A 19,656-nucleotide genomic window follows, 5' to 3' on the forward strand; every position below is an offset into this window, starting at 1 on the left:
GCTCCTACTACCTGAAGGAGCTCACTGTGCCCCTACTACCTGAAGGAGCTCACTGGGTCCCTACTACCTGAAGGAGCTCACTGTGCTCCTACTACCTGAAGGAGCTCACTGGGTCCCTACTACCTGAAGGAGCTCACTGTGCTCCATTACCTAGTATAAATTCTCTATTTGGCCTCCTAAGGGCTGCCAGCAGTTCCTTGGGGGAATCCTGAATCTTCTGGCTTCCATGTATTTAATTATCAAGCCCATACCTATGGAACTTCCTACCTTCTTAGCTGCATAAGTGTCCTACTCTGGCTGGTTTTAGATAGGCTCTGGAAACCTTCTTATGTGAAATGGCCTATGATGGTACACAGTTTGATTATTTTAGTCTTGTTTTGTGGTATTTATTGTTTATTTGGCTCATTGTTATGTTGTTTTGTAAAAAAAACACCTTAATAAACTTGAGTTTCATATATAACAGTTTTAAAATCCTGCATCCTATCTACAAACAGACCTGCAGTGATCAGCTATTCAGTGTGTTACAGCTCTTATCACCATTGGTGATTCCATTTATAAGACTGCTGAAAACATTTCAAAAGTGTGTTGCTAGTCAAAAAGTAGACTGCGACAATTTGTGTGTCTAAATAGTTGTTTGTACAGGAGCTTTCAAAAATGTTAGCAAGGGAACACAAATTTAAAACTGGTCTGTAATCCAACAGGCCAGGAGGAGAAGTGATTTTGGGGATGGGGAATTATGATGGCATTTTGAAAGATTGGGGTACTACTCTGGTATTGAGTTATAAATATGAGTGAGAGGCTTGGTTATTGTTCTCAGGTGGTAGTGTGAGAAACATAGGCCTGAACTTGGTATCCAAGGGATTTAACCCATAAAAGAGGCATCCAAGAAAGTCCAACGTGTTCACAATAGCAAAAAATAAGCATGATGAATACTTCTCTGTACTACCGGTCAACATAAACAAAAGCTACCACTACTTCACAAAGATTCTGTCAAGATATAGAGTAATTTAATGCTCTTTAAATATACTATGAATTCCTGCTGCAACACCACCCTTACAGGTAAATGACAATAAAATAATAATATTAAGGACAAACCTACAAGACAAACAGTAAATCTTGAAAAGATACAGGTGGTGTACATTTGGGGAAAAAAAAAAGGAATAACCAGGGAAGGACAGTATGATAAACATGAAAATGAATGTTACAAAACAAATGATACAACAGTTTTCAAATTCACTGTACAAAATAAATATAAGAAACATTAAGTTGCAAAAGGACAGCACAGTAAGAGCCCACTGACCTTCTCCAACAGCTCCCTGTATTCTGGTGGAATTGTGTCATCTCTTTCACCGAGCTTGTCAATGTGTTTCTCCTTTGATTTCTTTTCCTGGAAGGAATCAAATAATGTATATCAGCTAGTTGGAATCAAATAATGTACATCAGCTAGTTTTCCAGTTCTGCTTTACAATTCTAATTTTCCTTCTGTAGACAAGTTATTCTATTTTCAGAATAACACAGTAGTATAACAACCCCCTCACTCGACAGAAATTTATATGTGGTAATCATACATAAAATACATTATAACAAGTGTGCCAATAATCCGGGGCCATGTCCAAGGAGAAGGATAACAGAGCAACTGTCTACATTCAAAAGACCCCCCCCCCCCATGCAAAGGCCAGACTATAGCCAAAATAAGCATTTGACAGAGCAGCAGTCTTCTAAAGGGTTTCTGAAGTATGTATATGCATAGAATGACACTAACTCAGTTGTCCACCACTGGCAAATCCTTTTAAAAGGTGTACCAGTGTAAAAACCCTGAATCAGTGAATGTGAGGCTTCCCTTTGGTCTGTGGATAGGTTAGCACTCATGGGATGTTTTAGTATAAAGTGCAGGGATATGCGTGATCTCTCCAGTTTTTACTCTACAGAACTAATGAGAGTGAAGCTAGAATATAAACCCAAAAATTCCTCACAGTAAGGCCAACGAACAAAAGCTAAAATGGTTGCTTAAATAAAGGTCAGTATAAAAACGAAACATCACCCTCAAAATGGGATATGTGAGAAAATAATACCTGAAGTCTTTTTCAAGCATTAACTTTTATAATGACCACTCACTTAACTGTTTTAATTTACATACAGGTGAGTGAGGGAGCGTCTTTCAGATGCAACATACTCAGGACAAATTTCATGAAATGAAATCCAAAGTGGAAGTTAAAGGAGAACATTCTGCACAAGAAAAAGACTAGCAAAAGTTGAGGTACTTGATAAAAGTGTCCTGCAGTGATGTTATATGAAAGGAAACCCTATTCAGGGAATGCAGGTCACATATGAACTACAGTGCTGTATGCAAATGTGGAAAAATGACCTCACAGCTGCTGCAGACACTCTGTAGTAACTGATGCGTTCTCTCACGCCATATTGCAACACCTTAAGTACAATGCATACAAACATCACATCGGAACAGGACATAACAGTTTCCAAATAGCAGCAAAAATATCCAGCTTATGAGACACTGCGAGAGCTGCTTCGAAACTGAAAGAAGCTGCCTGTTTTGGCAATGGATTTAAGCAGAGTGCTATAGTTTCAAAATTTATTTCACTAAGAGGAGATAATACCAAAAATCCCAGTGAATATTTAGGGTATGACAACTGTATCCCACTTTATCAGTTTCAGGTGATGGAAAAATGGTTGAATAGACGGACTCAAATGAATTCCATAATTCACTGATAACTTTCTAAGAAACCCTGTTTTGTAAAAGACTTAGTCATACTTTTTTACACTTAACAGACTACAATTATGGAATCCTCTCGACAGAAGTCAGGGGTAACAAAGTCAAGAGTTTCCCAGAGCAAACATTTTAAAATCAGCCCACATGCTGACAGGGAGGAAGGGAGTGGACTTTCGTGCATAAACTTTATATCCCATTACAGCAAGCAATTGTTTGTAAAGAAGGGAAGGAAATGAACATGCAGAGACGCTGACAGAAGCAAACACTTAACACTACCTCATTATTCCGGTACTCTCCATGCTTCTTCTCCCACTATACTCTAGCCACACTGTTTCCTTGTGTGATTGCAGGCAATGCTGAGCCCATCTGGTATCACAGACAGTACCTGTTCACTGCTTCCTAGTGGAACAGGTGGCTTGTTATACGGCTCTAATTCCCTCCTATTGGTGGATTTCTGCAGGCTGCTACACCAAGGAGCACATGCACATGCTACCATACATGCCAGCTCTTGGCTAAAGCATTGTAGTTCCTCTGGGCTCAGACAGCTGATATCACCAATACAACCAGATAAAGCTACATTCCTTCCTTCCTCCCTCCCAGTAGGGTGGCTTGGCACTGGCTGCTCACCCTCATCATCTATGCCCAGCTCCTCTAGTGCATGTGCAACTAACCAAAATGGGTAATCTGGGTCATAGCGCTTTAACTCTCTACACCAAGAGGCCAGGCAACTCCTCACACACAAGTGCCAGACAGCTGTGATGTGAACGTCAGTCCTTCTGCCCAAGAAACCTGACTGCCAAAACCCCAGACTGATATATGTTTTTTTACTTCTTAACATGCACCAAGAATATTTCTGAAGGAAATTAAAGCCTGAATTTTGACGTGTATAGGAAACTTATTCCATAACCTTGGAAGACAATATGTAATGTGTTAGTCAGTTTTGTTTCTATTACTTATATTTATTTTCAGTCTTAGGTTCCTGATCTGGTGTTAGTTATCAAATTGTTACATTCCAGGAATAGACTTGCAAATATAACTGAATTAGAGGTCACCCCTTGGCCACCTTTAATAAATGGAACATCACGACATTTCCTGAAACTTTTGTGAATAGTTTGTTTTCCAGCTTTATGATTTTTCCAATAAGGAATCATTGCACCTTTTCAAGCTTTACCAAGTGGCTTGTTTAAAGGCTAAAAAATTCAGTATTGTATTCAATAACTGGTCAGACCAGTGAGGTACTATGTGATACAGTGATCTCTGTGCAGGGATCAGACATGCACATTAGAATAAAATTGGCTACATGCTTTGCCAAATTTGTCGAATATACCCTGGTCAAATTTAAACTGCTGGAGAAACATCTTTTACCAAATAACTGCATGATCTCTTCTGCAGTCATCATCTACATATGGAACACCTATCTATTTCTCTGAGGTATGGAACAGTATGCGTTTATTAAGGGGAGTTCTTGTCTTTTGGATCTTGTGGGCTCCGTGAAGAGGTAACAGCAGCACGTATGACAGTCCAGCCGATCTCTCACTTTTATATCTGAGATGAATACATAGAAAGGAGGTGTGCCAAGTACACAGATCCATGAGACACCAGTGGTAACCCTGCTGGGACATGCACAAACCCCATCTTGGTCCTGACTTGTTCCATCCTACTGCTTAAGGACCACTTCAAAGATGACTACTGGCACATCATGTCAAAAGCTGAATTAGGTGATGCTTCAGCATCACTGCACAGCTTCTGGTTTAATGGGATACACTATCTAATTTAAGCAAGGCTTGGGGTGTTCAACAGAAGCACCATTTAGTTTAATGCAGTTTTGTGTGAGCAGTCAGTGTGACGTGGAAAGGGAAATGTTGGCTTAATTCTGCGTTCCTAAATTTTTAGTCTGCTGTTTGCTGGACAATCACATGTGAAGAACTGTAAGGTGCAGTGGCATAATGACCAATTAGCATGCAAGGCATAATGGTTGCGGTCTTGCTTGTTATATTGTACTAGTAGGATTGCACGTACAGTACATGTTTTATCCAAACTAATCTAGGTCCAATTAGTTTGGATAATCAACTCTATTGTAGAAAAGCTCACAGTACCCAGTTATCTGACATTAAGACGGCAGTTACAAACATGTTTACTAAAAAATACACAAGAGTGATTACTAAAAATACACAAGAGTGATTACTAAAAATACACAAGAGTGATTACTAAAAATACACAAGAGTGATTACTAAAAATACACAAGAGTGATTACTAAAAATACACAAGAGTGATTACTAAAAATACACAAGAGTGATTACTAAAAATACACAAGAGTGCATTTAATATAATTAATTTACAGGCTGGGCAGTAGAGTAGTATATTGCTATCAAAATGCACATGGTTCTCCAATTCATTTTATGGCTGGGGGTGCTTTACGTGTGGAGTCTGTGCATGGCCATTCTAAGGGTTTTCACTGGGGTCTCTAGTCTTCCCCCACCATTAGGTGAACTGACAAACTCTGCAGCCATACACAAGTGTGCATGTGCGTGCGTGTGTGTGTGTCTGTGCATGTGTGTATTTGCATCTTGCACTAATGCGATGGTGCCCTATCCATGACTCTTTTTCTGTATTATCCTCACTGAGTACAGGAACTGGCTCTAGTTCTCCTACAATCCCGAACAAGCTAAAGAATTTCTCATAAAATGAATGAAAGTTTCTGGTTAATCTGATTATTATTACAGGCTGTCATTTGCCTGCATAAATAAAAAAAAAATTAAGCAAATGTGTGATACAAAAAATAAGCTGCAGTGTTTTTTTATCAGAAACATTTTATAAAGCCATTTTAACCATGTATTTTTCAGATGATGTTAACATTGTTATGGTGACCTTATTCCAGCAATTTACTCTGTTTTACACAGCCTTACACTGACCACTATGCCAAGCAATTCAGCACTAAACAAAGAACATAAAAAAAGAAGAAAATTAATCAGTTTCCAGTGTCTCCCCATCCCACAAGTCAAACTGAATCTAAAAATACATACATCAACTGCTGGTCCAGTGAATTTAGGAGATTCTGGTACAGGGGTATCCAATGAGCCTACTAAGTCATCTAAAGCTTGGCCTGGCATCTGAAAAAAAATAGATTAATGCTGTTAGAAAATCAACACTCTACTGAATTTTGAACAATATCACACTAGCCTAAACGCATCACCGAATGACAGCACTACAGAAACTGTAAGCAAACTGATTTTTTCAGAAACATTACATGTACCTAACTCACTCAGATGAGGGTTAATCAGGATAACTACCTAGAGCTAAATACTGTAAATATTCACGCTGCGATAAAGCCTCATTTCCAGTTATCTGGCCGTGTTGAGGTTAAATTCATGTCTGCTTATCAGTCTTCGTGTTTTAAGTTATTCTATGTAATCTGAACTGTTTATTCAAATTTTTGTCAGAGTTTGGATAAGGGTAACAGTAATGCCTGGGTCACTCACAAGCAGAGACATGCTGGGATGCGTAGATATGCACTATAAATCACAACTATAAGTGTGGTTACACAGTACTACTTACACTTCCATGGAAAAGGAAGTGGTGAACTGTTCATAGATATGCATTATAAAATCACAACTACTACTACGATTACAGGGTACTACTTACACTTCCATGGAAAAGGAAGTGGTGAACTGTCCATAGATATGCACTATAAAATCACAACTACTACTACTACGATTACAGGTACTACTTACACTTCCATGGAAAAGGAAGTGGTGCAACTGTCCACACTTAAAATACTTCCATTTTCTGCTGGAGTAAAGAGAAGGTTATACATCTTCTTTTTACAACTGATGTACTGCAGACTTAAAATAACAAATGGGGCACTTTCAACACAATACTGAAGGTTGATTCTGCAAGAGAAGAACACGTTTCCAATCACCGAAAGAACTCTTAAGAATGTCATACAAAGTACCAGCTTTGAAAGTGACCATTACAGCTTTGGCATGGGTGGCAGAATAAATCCTCAGGCTTAATTTGGTTAGCCTATAAAAGAGGTTAACGTGGAATGCAGTCGGGCCACTATTATACAGACGGCTGGTAAACCATACTTCAGAGTATATCACAGGGAGTAAGGAAACTCCTCTGAATTCTAGATGTGCAACATCTTATACTAAGCAAACATTCATCCAATGTACACATGGAGTCAATGCCCAGTCTCATGAATGCACAGCTGAATTAAACAGGAATGGTACTCACTTGAACAGCTTATCAGAATGCATATATATTTTTTATTTCACAAACACTATTACCATAGGCTCTCAAAGGCTCACAGGTTAATATCAGGCAAAAGACAGAAATGATCATTTGGAGCCTAGGCATTACTACTTAAGGGATTAAAGGGTCTGACTAATAGGTGAACTGATGGGTTACCTATCCAACTATCTAACATAGATTTAAACAGAGCAAGATAATAGCTTTGCTTGATGTGGAAAGGGAGCACATCCCAGAGATAGGTGATCCTCTGGGAGACCGATTTGTTTTTCCAGTGGGTACTGTTCATCTCATAGGTCACTACAACAGCTATTTGTGATGTCTGCAGATTTACAAACATATAACTAAGTAAAGCAGCTCAGGAATGTATGCCACCTTGTATGCCAGGCACAGACTGAAAAGACATACAGTGGACATAAAAAGTGTACAAACCCCTGTTAAAATGCCAGGTTTTTGTGATATAAAAAATGAGACCACAATAAATCATTTCAAAACTTTTCCCACCTTTAATGTGACCTATAACCTGTACAATTCAATTGAAAAACAAACAAATCTGTTAGGAGAAAAAATATAAAAACTAAAAAATGTACAATAAGCTGGTTGCATAAGTGTGCAGACCCTTAAACTAATACTTTGTTGAAGCACCTTTTGATTGAATTACAATATTCAGTCTTCTTGGGTACACACCTGCCATCAATTAAAGAGACTCTGATTAACTCCAAATAAAGTTCAGTTGTCCTAGTAGGACTTACCTAACATTTACTCAGTTGTCTACTACAGCAAAAGCCATAGTTCGCAGAGAGCTTACAAAGCATCACAGGGATCTCATTGGTGAAAGGTATCAGTCAGGAGAAGGGTACAAAATATTTCCACAGCATTGGGTATACCATGGAACACATTGAAGACGGTCATCAAAAAGTGGAGAAAATATGGGTCAACAGTGACATTGCAAAGAACTGGCCTTCCCTCCAAAATTGATGAAAAGACAGGACGAAAATTGGTCAGGGAGGCTACCAAGAGACCTACAGCAGCACTGAAGGAGCTGCAGGAATTTCTGGCAAGTACTGGTTGTGTACTACACGTGACAACAATCTCCTGTATTCTCCATATGTCTGGACTATGGGGTAGGGTTGCAAGATGGAAGCCTTTTCTTACAAAGAAAAACACTCAGGCCCAGCTAAAATTTACAAAACAATACATCAAATCTCCCAAAAGCATGTGGGAAAATGTGTTATGGTCTGATGAGACCAAGGTTGAACTTTTTGCCCACAATTCCAAAAGGTGCGTTTGGTGCAAAAACAACACACTGCATCACCAAAAGAACACCATCCCCACAGTGAAGCATGGTGGTGGCAGTATCATGCTTTGGGGTTGCTTTTCTTCAGCTGGAACTGGGGCTTTAGTCAAGGTGGAGGGAATTATGAACAGTTCCAAATACCAGTCACTTTTGGCCAAAAACCTTCAGGCATCTGCTCGAAAGCTGAAGATGAAGAGGAATTTCACCTTTCAACATGACAATGACCCCAAGCATACATCCAAATCAACAAAAGAATGGCTTCACTAGAAGAAAATCAAAGTTTTGGAATGGCCCAGCCAGATCCCAGACCTAAATCCAATAGAAAATCTGTGGGGTGACCTGAAGAGGGCTGTGCACAAGAGATGCCCTTGCCATCTGACAGATTTGGAGCACTTTTGCAAGGAAGAGAGGACAAATATTGCCGAGTCAAGATGTGCCATGCAGATAGACTCCTACCCAAGAAGACTGAATGCTGTAATTAGATCAAAAGGTGCTTCAACAAAGTAGTTCATGGGTGTGCACACTTATGCAACCAGCTTATTGTACGTTTTTTATTTTTTATATTTTTTCCCCTAACAGATTTGATTTTCAATTGAATTGTACAGGTTCTAGGTTACATTAAAGGCGGGAAACATTTTGAAATTATTTATTGTGGTCATTTTGTTATATCAGAAAAAAACTGGCATTTTAACAGGGGTGAGTACACTTTTTATATCCACTGCAGAATGGAGATACAAGGCTTTTAGACATTCTGTGCAGCTTAGGGGCTCACTCCTGACATTTCTTTCATGAAAAAACATTATATTTTTTCTAGTCAGCCAAGTGCTTAGATAGATGCGTGCCAAAGGGGGGAGGGGATTAAATGTTGTGGGTCTAATACAGGTGAAGTAGATGGGGGCTATAACTTCCCTGGACCTGAAGGCTTATCGCTTTAATAATTAGTTCAAATAGGAAAAGGATTTTCGAACTATACTTGATATGTCGTGGTTAAAGGAGAGCTCAGTCCATGAATGTGCCTACAGTAACGTATCAGTTTTGATGGTGTGCAGTTCAGAGGCGATTTTGTTGTCGAACTTTAATCCATGATCCATACACCACGAAGTATGTAGTGGCAAGGCCCTTTTGTAGGATGCAAGTGTCACTTGGGATGTTTATAACAGCTCTCAGTTTACATCACTGACAAACTTCTTCTGTCAGCAATGCCAGATGTCAGCCTGGATATCAGCAGAGTATAATCCAAAGAGTAATAGTTCCATAATGGACTCCTGGGACATGCCACTGGGGAGGAGTCTTTTGGGGAAAGTGCATTACCTATTCTAATGGAATAGGCTCTGTCTGTTAACTAATCGTATCTGAATTAATCTAGCAATGACCCCAGAATGTGGGATAGTATCAAAGGCTTTACCAAAGTCTAGGTAGGCAGTTTGTACTGCCTTCGTCCAGTGACTCTGTGACTTTTCAAGGTCATCAGCTAGTTTAAGTAGGCAGGGTCTGCCTTTCACAAGCTAAATTGGTTTGGGTCAAGAGACTGTAAGCGGGTAATATCTGTATTTATGAATTCCATGATGATATACTAGGGGTCAAAGGGAGAAGTATGAGATAAAACTAGGTCTGAATGGGTTGTGCTGTCTGATATGAACTTAGTGCAGTGTTATACATTGTTCCCGAGAATCCTGGCATAGTTGAAGAAGGCTTTGTTATCTTTGGTGGTGGTAACAATATTCAGCACATATTTGGTACTGTTGTTTCTAACACTTTACCTTAGCTCCTTGCTGACTCTTTTGAGGATGCTTTTTATGTGGAGGGAACCACAGTTGTCTTCTCTTGATGCAGATTTTATTAATCTAGGGATTCCACCAAAGGGTTTCATTTCAGGACTTAAAAGGTATCGGTGATGAATGGGGACAGATGCTTGAGCTTTGAGTGGGAGCAAATCAGAGGTAAATACTGCTGCTTTAGCTTTGAGATCCTTGTGGTGGAAAGATTTTACATTTCATACAATCAAAGACAGCATTAGGTTGTTTGCTGTGGATGAATATCTGAAGACAGTGGGATTTGAATGCACCTTTGACTGAGACCTAATGGAGAATACTAAGGCATGGTGATCAGATTTAATCACTAAGGGTATATCCACAGGTGTGGTGCACAATGGTCTGGAATGTTTGACCCCCTAGTATAGTATGCACTAACTGCTCAGGAGAGCAGGCATTGCTGATATCCATGAACTGTTGTGAATACTTGTTATTTTTAGTATATGGTAATCAATTTATGGATGGAAGTTTGACATCACTATGATAACTGCATTCATTTCGGTGGTTAGGAACACTAATTTGTTAACCTAGTTTGCATGAGCTGTGGGCATCACTGTATAGGTTACGTGGCTGGTCATGATATGAAAAATGACTTTATATGAAGTTACCAAAATACGTATATTAAAGGTCTTTATTTTGCAAGAGTAGGGAGTGAGGTGATGGGATCTTGAATAAAAATTGGCATTCCTCCAACAGAGGCAGAGCCATCTTCACTGGAGGGTCAAAAGGAGGGATATGCATTAAAATAAAGTATAGTAGTGTTATCGCTGCACTTAAACCATTTATGTGGCTCTGCCAATATCTATTTATCTATTTATCTTTATCTATGCCGCTAGGTGCCCCGAAAAACGTCCCCCGACTGCCTCCAGAGTAGAGCAGTCGGGCAACCCCTCAGGGTTGCTGCGCGGGCCGTTCAGAGAAAGGTTCCCTGGACCCGAAGTTTCTGGGAGCCCCTCTGCCTCTAGGGCGGCGTCCTCCCTGTCCTCCTCTGCCACGGAAGGACTGGTTGTCCGGAGCAGGCTGGGACTGCTGCGACTTCCGGAACCACATCTTCTTCTGACCCTTTTGGTTCCTAGAATAGGGCCTCTGGGGTGCAGAGAAGCGATTCGACGGCAGACAGCGTCTTCCGTCCTTCTCGCCTGGGTCAACGCCTCGCGAACGCTCCTCCCAAACAGAGCAGAACCATCAAAGTTCGTAAACGACGCCCTGAAGGGCTCAGAAAAATCGCAGTGGCGGTGCCAGGCCTGACGCCTCGTGACCAGTCCTGTCCTCGCAGCTCTAGCGCCCTCCGTAGCATGGGAGAGTAGCCGCATAGAAGTATTTGTGACTGACCTAAGAGTGGCCATTTTGGTGGAGTGCAGAACTCTGTCCTCCTCCGAAATGGACTCAGGGGGGGATGCAGCGTACTCTTAATAAGGTCTCGCTGCATCCGAATAACATGTGCCAAATAGTTCAGCGCCCTTACCGAGAAGGTCGCCGAACTGAACATCCGCTTCCCCAAGCGGTCCATCATCCGAGACTCCTTGCTCGGTGGGTGGACTGAGGGACTCTCCTGAGCCAGTTCCCTCTTTGTGGCCGCCGCCATCAACATGGCATCTACAGGAGGCCCCTTACTCCAATGGGTCCTGTCGGAGGGCGGGCTAAGGATCCTATCAGGTCGTTTGGGAATTGGCTCCACGGTGTCCGGTTCCTTCCACGCCCTGGTGGTAATAAGGTCCACCAGGGGGTCGGCAGGGGGGGACACCCAAGAGGTAGACGGGCCCGCTTCAATGCCTCCAAGAACACGGACTCGTCCGAAGAAGACTTGGGGGCAGACCACCCCCCCCTAATACGGAGCATTTCCATGATGTCTCCGAAGGAGACATCCTCGGGGGGTGACCGTGGGGAGCCTTCCCCTTCCTCCAAGTCCGTGTCTTCAGTGAGAGACTCAGGGGAGTCAATGTGCCTCCTTAGACGTATGCTATGAGGGCCTCCTCTGGGGGCTGTCAGAGGAGTCCTCGCAGCAGCAATTTGCTCCATGGGAGCAACTTGGGGCACAGAAACGGGCTGTCCCAGGGGCCGGATGGTGGAAGCCTGGCCCAGTGCAGAGGGAGCGGACGGAGCCGAAGCAAGTGCCGGGGTCCGGAGACCCTCAACAGAGCCCTCTCCACTACATCAAAAGCCGAAGGTGAGCCGACCTCACCAAAGGATCCGACAATCGCTCCCTCGGATCCGAAGAGTGGATCGGAGCCGGCGCCAAGCACTCGGATCCGGCGACAGTGCGCCCGACACAGACGGCGCCAAGGAGCACTGATCCCCGGATCCGGCTCGGATCCAGGCTCCGAGATCGGGTCCGACGCGACTCGAGGGCAGGGTCGGATCCGGTACCAAGTACTATCGGCTCCGACCTCCCCGCCCGGCTGCTCGGCTCAGTTGCTCCAACCCGGTAGCGGGTCGGAGAAGGAGCAATAGGCTTAAAAGGGTGTTGAGCTCCCCGAGGGGAGGCAAGAGCACTCCCATCTGCATCTGGGCCTGGATGAACCTTCTCATCATCCGTCCAGATCTGCATCCGAAGGCTATGGGTAGATTCGACGAGGCTACCGAGGTAGGCCTGGAATGCCTCCTCGATAGCCTCGACGGAGATCGGTCTCCTCCTCCTCGGGACCCGTGAGAAGCAAACAGGGGACCGGAGCCGAAGGAGGAGACCGAATCGACAACGGAGCCGGGAGAAGCTCTTAGCTGGCGGGCCGAAACAGAGGTCTCGCCCGCCGCCAGGTGCTTCTCCTCCGTCCTTTCTAGATGCATCCCTCTCCTCTCCAGAAGCGGGAGTTTGAGTCCCAGGAGCAGGAGGGGTGCCACAGGGGAACAACTGCAGCCGCAGGAGTCCCGAAGGAGCGGAGGTCGGAGCCGAGTCCGGCGGTAAAAGACCCGCCAAGACCAGCTTGGACCTCCGCTCCCTCAGTGCCCTGGGGTTGAACCCTGCACAAATGGTACAACCAGATGTGAGGTGTTCAACCCCAAGACACTTAACACACCGAGTGTGGCCATCAGCCGGGGAGAGCTTATGGCCACACTCGGAGCATTTTGAAAATATAGACTTAGGCTGTTCAGCCATAATCTATAAAAACCCAACGTTACTGAAAAGTAACTTAAACAACAACAGAAAGCACACAGGCCTACACACACACTCTACGTACAGCGAGGGGAGGGAATAAAAATTATTACTGTAACTTAAAATACACTTAAAACAGTCTATATAAACGGGAAACCTACTACTTTCACACAAAAATTATTAAAGAAAGAAAAAATTCTCTATTTTTCAACAAGAAAATAGTCTACTTAGCTGAGAGCTATGTATCCACATCTAGTTACCAGCGCGGCAAACAAGATCTGGGGTCATGAGGGTTAGAGCAGGGCATTATGGGTGAGGGGAGGAGCTGAGAGCTTGGATCCATAGCTGGAAAACCATGCCGGTTCGGATCCGATATCGGATCCATAACCCACAGGTTGCAGACAAATGAATATCCTACTTCAGATCACTAATTTGTTAACCTAGTTTGCATGAGCTGTGGGCATCACTGTATAGGTTACGTGGCTGGTCATGATATGAAAAATGACTTTATATGAAGTTACCAAAATACGTATATTAAAGGTCTTTATTTTGCAAGAGTAGGGAGTGAGGTGATGGGATCTTGAATAAAAATTGGCATTCCTCCAACAGAGGCAGAGCCATCTTCACTGGAGGGTCAAAAGGAGGGATATGCATTAAAATAAAGTATAGTAGTGTTATCGCTGCACTTAAACCATTTATGTGGCTCTGCCAATATCTATTTATCTTTAGCTACTTCTGCGCGAGGCTGATTCTGAGGCGAAACAGTCTATAAGCTGTCTGACATTGTTCAGCATTTTCTGCATGCACTAGTTGTCCCATTTATTTTCTGGCATTTTTCATTCAGGGTCTGTAAAAGCACCTCAGACAAATCAAAATAAGGTGACCATTAACAAACAAAATCCTAAACCTCATAGGTCCAAGATATCACCAGTGGCACTGAGGGGTAGCTCTATTGTGGTAGTAATCAGAGTGACTACCTTTTTCACAGGTACTGATGGTGTTAACAACGAAGGCTTTGCAGGCCTCAACCACCAAAACTACAGGGGTGACCAGATTTCTGAAGCTTATCTAGCTGGAAACTTACAGCCATTCATCCAGTTCATCTTGTGATATCCAAGTCCATATGGCGAATGATCAGTGTCACGTTCTTCCATGGACTGGGCAGCCACAGAAAATCCCTGTACAAGACTAAGTGTGACTGCCTGAGCAGCTTGTGTTTGAATCTTGCTAAGACACAGTAGGAGAATCTCATCCCATTGCAATGTTTTTAGAGATGTAGGTTACAAAAGTCCATAAAAAGTTTTGTGTTACTTTTACCCAGTCTGTGGCCAAGACAAGGCAATACGCATTGTAGGAAATACGGATGGATAGTGTCTACAAACTCTACTCAGGTGCTAAATGAGGTTGCATACCTTCGTCAGCTACCCAAAGGAAAAACCTTTTTCACTTTTTCCTGCATGTTTTCCTTGCTGAGTACTTTTGTGAGAAAGAATGGATCTCTTTGATCATGGATATAAACTTAAGGTTGTTGGCAGTGTTTAAAACTGAAGACACCAGACTGACAGCTTGATAGTGTTAAAGTCTGTGTGAGACATGTCTGATCATGGGCTCTTGAATTCAACGAGCCTAAGATGACATTAAGAAATACAAGGGCCTAGAAGTGGAAAACACATCTATGTAGGCCAGTCAGAGGTCACTAATATCACCCTGGATTTCACCATTTTGACCTTTTGAACTGTACTGAGGATGGGAGGAACTGTTGGGAATACATGTAGAAGGCCGTATTGTCCTAGTTTCTGATAATTCAGCCCTCACTTTGTTGTTGCTGTTCAGTGTGAAGGAAAAGAAATTCTGGCATTCTGTACTTCATACCTGCATCTCTCTGTTCCCACAGCCAGAAGATTCCCTTCACTATTTTCTGGTCTATAGCAACTACCTGCATGGGAAGAGAAGGGTGTTCCTCCTTAGCTTGTCTGCCAGTACGATTGAATAGCTTGTTGTGTGTGTGCATGTGCATATGTATGTGTGTGTATGCTATATTTTCATATTTATATATACACAAGCATGCACACATGTATGTATGTACATCTATTTGTGTGTGTTTTATATATATATATATATATATATATATATATAAAAGGAGTTCCTTTCACATGGTGGACATTTCAGAATGTCGACATTCATATGGCCGAGACCATATGATCGACATTCGAAATGTCGACCAGGGGAACCGGCATCTCAGTACAGTGCGGAATGGAAAGATTTCCACTTCCGCACTGTAGTGCTATCTTGGAGTTGGTATATTTAAGTTCCTGGGGGGGGGGGGGCTCCTAAGTTTTTTTTTTATTTTTTTTATTTTGTACTTGTATGGTCGACATTTTGAATATCAATCATATGGTCTCGGCCATATGAATGTCGACATTTTGAAATGTCAACCATATCAAGTAGATTATATATATATATATATATATATATGGCTGTGAATAACAAAACCTGAGAAACGGCCCTGACCTACAGCTTTGATGACTGCTGATGACATTAGTGACACGCTATCCATGGGGGATGTTAGGTATACTCTTGGTTGGACAGTGCGGAACCCTTGTTGGGAAAAGGAGAGCACAGAGTTTCAAGATTTCAAGATGCTGATATGAAGTTGTGACTCCTAAATGGACCAGGAACTCTGGGTCATTCTGCTGTGGAAACGCCCACAGCAGATGCATCCACTGTTAAGTGTGTCAGTTAGGAGAGTTAGGACAAGTTTGTTGATAGAATTGCTGGAGGTATGGAGCCATCACTGCACTGTAGTTATTCCAAGTACAAGCATGCAAGAGTAAATGTTTGCAAAACTGGCTGCCCATGACATCACTACTGCAGCCTGAGAACCCATTGCAGTGGCCTCATATGCAGCTGTGCGTGGGGTATCATAAATACACTAGCTGCTATGTACTCGAAAACTATGAATACACATTCCTGGATAAAGAAGATTATTGCAATAATTCTATCTACAGCTTTGATTTATATAAGATGTAGTAGTATTTAACAGTTGCAATGCAATACTGTTCACAAATCAGTATTATGTAATGTGCTGCTACTATGAAATAAGGTTATTAACAGTAACTTTTTCATAAATTCCCCAAATCGTGTTACAGTGGAATGTCTGTACTTTCAATACAAGTTCGAGTAAGTCACCATAAGCACAATTGTTAACAGATGGTTACCATCTAAATTGAATACAAGTGATTTGTGACTTTCAAGATGATGGTTCACTAATCATAACTACATCCTTATGGAAATGTTATAAACTATAAGCTATCGCTACTGGATTGTGCGCATATATATATTTTTTTAATTCTGAGTACAAATTCCACCATACCAGCATGGGCCCACAGAAATTCTTGCAAGAAAATTCACAGGGCCACATTTTTTCTATGTCAGAAAAATTTTGCCGGAATTGCTACCCAAGGAAGCTAATACACTGGGTGGGTGTATGTTGTGGCTTGGGTATGTAGACCATGATGGCCAAGAATCTATATCCAAGGAAGTTAGTACACTGGGTGGATGTCCATTGTGGCTTGGGTGTATAGACTGTGACGCCCAGGAAGCTAGTTTCTTTTGGAAGGTCACAGCAAGGAGCTAGTCATCTAGTTAGGCAAATATTTTTGGTTCCTTGCATCTGGTGTGCTGCCACTGCCTCTGTGCACTTACTGAACATGCTGGGGGCTGTGGTGAGACAGAAGGGCAGGTGAACTAGTACTGAATGGCTAATAACCACAACTGTAGGTCTTTATTGAAGTTCATGGTAATTCATTTGTGGAGGTAGGCATCCAGGATGTCCAAACAGCACTCGTCTCTTCTTGACAAACATGGGAGAATATTTGCACCAAGGCCAATTTGACCCCCCACCAATTAATGCGTTTAGGCTGCTGAGGTCCAGAATGGCCTTTAGATCCTCTGCCTTTTTCTAACACCAGAAAGCATCCCGAGTAGAATCCTTTACTCTCTGCTCTGGTGTGGTCTCTCAGACATCTCTTTCTATAGAACCTTGGCCACCTTCTTGCTTCATATGATGGGGTGGTTATTAGGCTGGGTCTATGGCTGCAGGGTATCTTGATTAAAGGAACCTAAAACCTATATGCTCCTAGTCAGCCATAACCAATGCACCCTAAGTGATCTTTGAGAACACCTTAAAAGTGGAGGGGAAAGCCATCCCCAACTGCCTCCAGAGAGGGGAGACGCCAGAGAAGGATTTAGGTGTGCTGCTGTCAGTAGTCTGTAGACTCCTGGCTGGCAGCAGTTGTCTTTACCCCTTTAAAGTTATTACTGTTGTTGAATTAGCCTTGATTTTGACCCTTTCCTGTTCCACCTGGTGATTTTGCTGTGTACCACACCAAAACACATCTGATGCTAGCTTCTCTGCATCTTTACAATGCAACTTTTTATTACTGGAAACTGCTAGCCAGAGCTGTTAGAGCTTTTCCCTGCTCTTACATACTTTTGAGGTGCCTACTAACCTTGAGATTAAAAAGAAAAGGTTTTGTAAAGCAGAGTATAAACATTTTATGTTAGTATTTTTCACAATATCAGCAAGTCTGAGTGATATCTACAGCTGCACTGCAATACCTGAAGCCACATTTTAGCCAAGCCCTCGGATGTGTTAGAAATGACATGTACCATATGGCTCATCAGGCTGGGGGGGGGGGGGAGTGGCCCCCTGGGCCTTTACCACTTCCTCTTGGGATCCATCTGGCAACTTGTCTGCCACCTGGAATATTCTCACGCATAAGCTGATCTCATGAAAAATTCCAGGACTTTGTTTGTGGACCAAAACCCATTCAAATATGTTGACCATTCACTAAATCTAGGTGTTAAAATCAGTGCAGTGCTTTGAGTTAAACTAATGATGCTTCCATTATAATTATGCGAATAGATTAACACCACTTTTTGAGAATGCAAATACTCTGAAAATATTTTTCTGAAATCACTTTCAGTGAACCCTGGAGTAAATCTTTTTATTTAATTCAGGGAGCAAGCCCCTGCATCCCTCATGAGGGGACATCCCCCGAACTTCAAACAGACCTTCTGTGAGTTCATGCAACAGTGGATAAAATGAAGTTTCCCACTATCCCTGAAAGCGCTTTTGGCAAACATTTTTGCTGAAACTCTAGTCAACTAAAATTCCACTGATATCATGAATAACATACTCCCCGCTAAAGAAGGGGTTTCATTCAACTGTTCAGCATTTACTTATGTTATCCTAATCAACACTGATATTAGAATAAAAGAGTAAATGAAAAATCAATCTTTTTCTCTCTCTCTTTTTTTTTTTTTTGTTATATTATAGTGATCAGCATGGGAAATGTGTGGATGAAATGGCAGCAGCAATTAAAATACATTACTATTGCCATTACAGCATGAAGTTATGGGAAAGAGTAGTGGAAGCTAGGTTAAGCAGGGAGGTGATGATTAGTGATCAGCAGTACGGTTTCATGCCAGGAAAGAGCACTACACATGCAATGTTTGCTCTGAGAGTGTTGATGGAGAAGTACAGAGAAGGTCAGGAGTTGCATTGTGTCTTTGTGGTTTTAGAAAAAAGCATATGACAGAGTGCCTAGAGAAGAGTTGTGGTATTGTATGAGGAAGTCGGGAGTGTCAGAGAAGTATGTAATAGTGGTACAGGATATGTACGAGGGTAGTGTGACAGCAGTGAGGTCTGCAGTGGGAGTGACAGATGCGTTTAAGGTGGAATTACATCAAGGATCAGCTCTGAGCCCTTTCTTATTTGCAATGGTGATGGACAGGTTGACAGACGAGATCAGACAGGAGTCCCCGTGGACTATGATGTTTGCAGATGACATTGTGATCTGTAGTGAGAGTAGGGAACATGTGGAGGAGACCCTGGAGAGGTGGAGATATGCTCTAGAGAGAAGAGGAATGAAGGTCAGCAGGACTAAGACAGAATATGTGTGTGTGAATGAGAGGGAGGATAGAGGAATAGTGAGGATGCAGGGAGTAGAGGTGGTGAAGGTGGATGAGTTTTTAAGTACTTGGGATCAACAGTTCAGAGTAATGGTGAGTGTGGAAAACAGGTGAAGAAGAGAGTAAAGGCAGGATGGAGTGGGTGGAGAAGAGTGTCAGGAGTGATTTTTGACAGACGAGTACCAGTAAGAGTGAAAGGGAAGGTCTACAAGAGGGTAGTGAGACCAGCTATGTTATATGGGTTGGAGACAGTGGCATTGACAAAAAAGGCAGGAGTCAGAGCTTGACGTAGCAGAGTTGAAGATGTTAAGATTTGCACTGGGTGTGACAAGGATGGACAGGATTAGGAATAAGTATATTAGAGGGTCAGCCCAGGTTGGAAGGTTTGGAGACAAAGCCAGAGAGGCAAGATTACGTTGGTTTGGACATGTGCTGAGGAGGGATGCAGAGTATATCGGGAAAAGGATAAGGATGAAGCTGCCAGGCAACAGGAAAAGAGGAA

At 42.4% G+C, this 19,656-nt stretch overlaps 1 protein-coding gene across 8 annotated transcripts in view; it reads right to left on the bottom strand.

Annotated features, from left to right (window-relative positions):
- Window positions 1–19,656, bottom strand: part of CAST (calpastatin) — a 1,327,899-nt gene that overhangs the window by 173,754 nt on the left and 1,134,489 nt on the right. For all 8 annotated transcript variants that reach the window (XM_044064116.1, XM_044064117.1, XM_044064120.1 and 5 more), the window contains 2 exons: window positions 5,752–5,838; window positions 1,301–1,387 (listed from right to left, as the gene is read on the bottom strand). In XM_044064116.1, coding sequence (XP_043920051.1) covers window positions 1,301–1,387; window positions 5,752–5,838 — 174 coding nt within the window. The remainder of the gene's footprint in view (window positions 1–1,300; window positions 1,388–5,751; window positions 5,839–19,656) is intronic.

This window comes from Protopterus annectens, chromosome 2.part2 (genome assembly GCF_019279795.1).
Source record: "Protopterus annectens isolate FY-2018-M chromosome 2.part2, PAN1.0, whole genome shotgun sequence".
In the NCBI taxonomy this organism is placed as follows: domain Eukaryota; kingdom Metazoa; phylum Chordata; order Ceratodontiformes; family Protopteridae; genus Protopterus; species Protopterus annectens.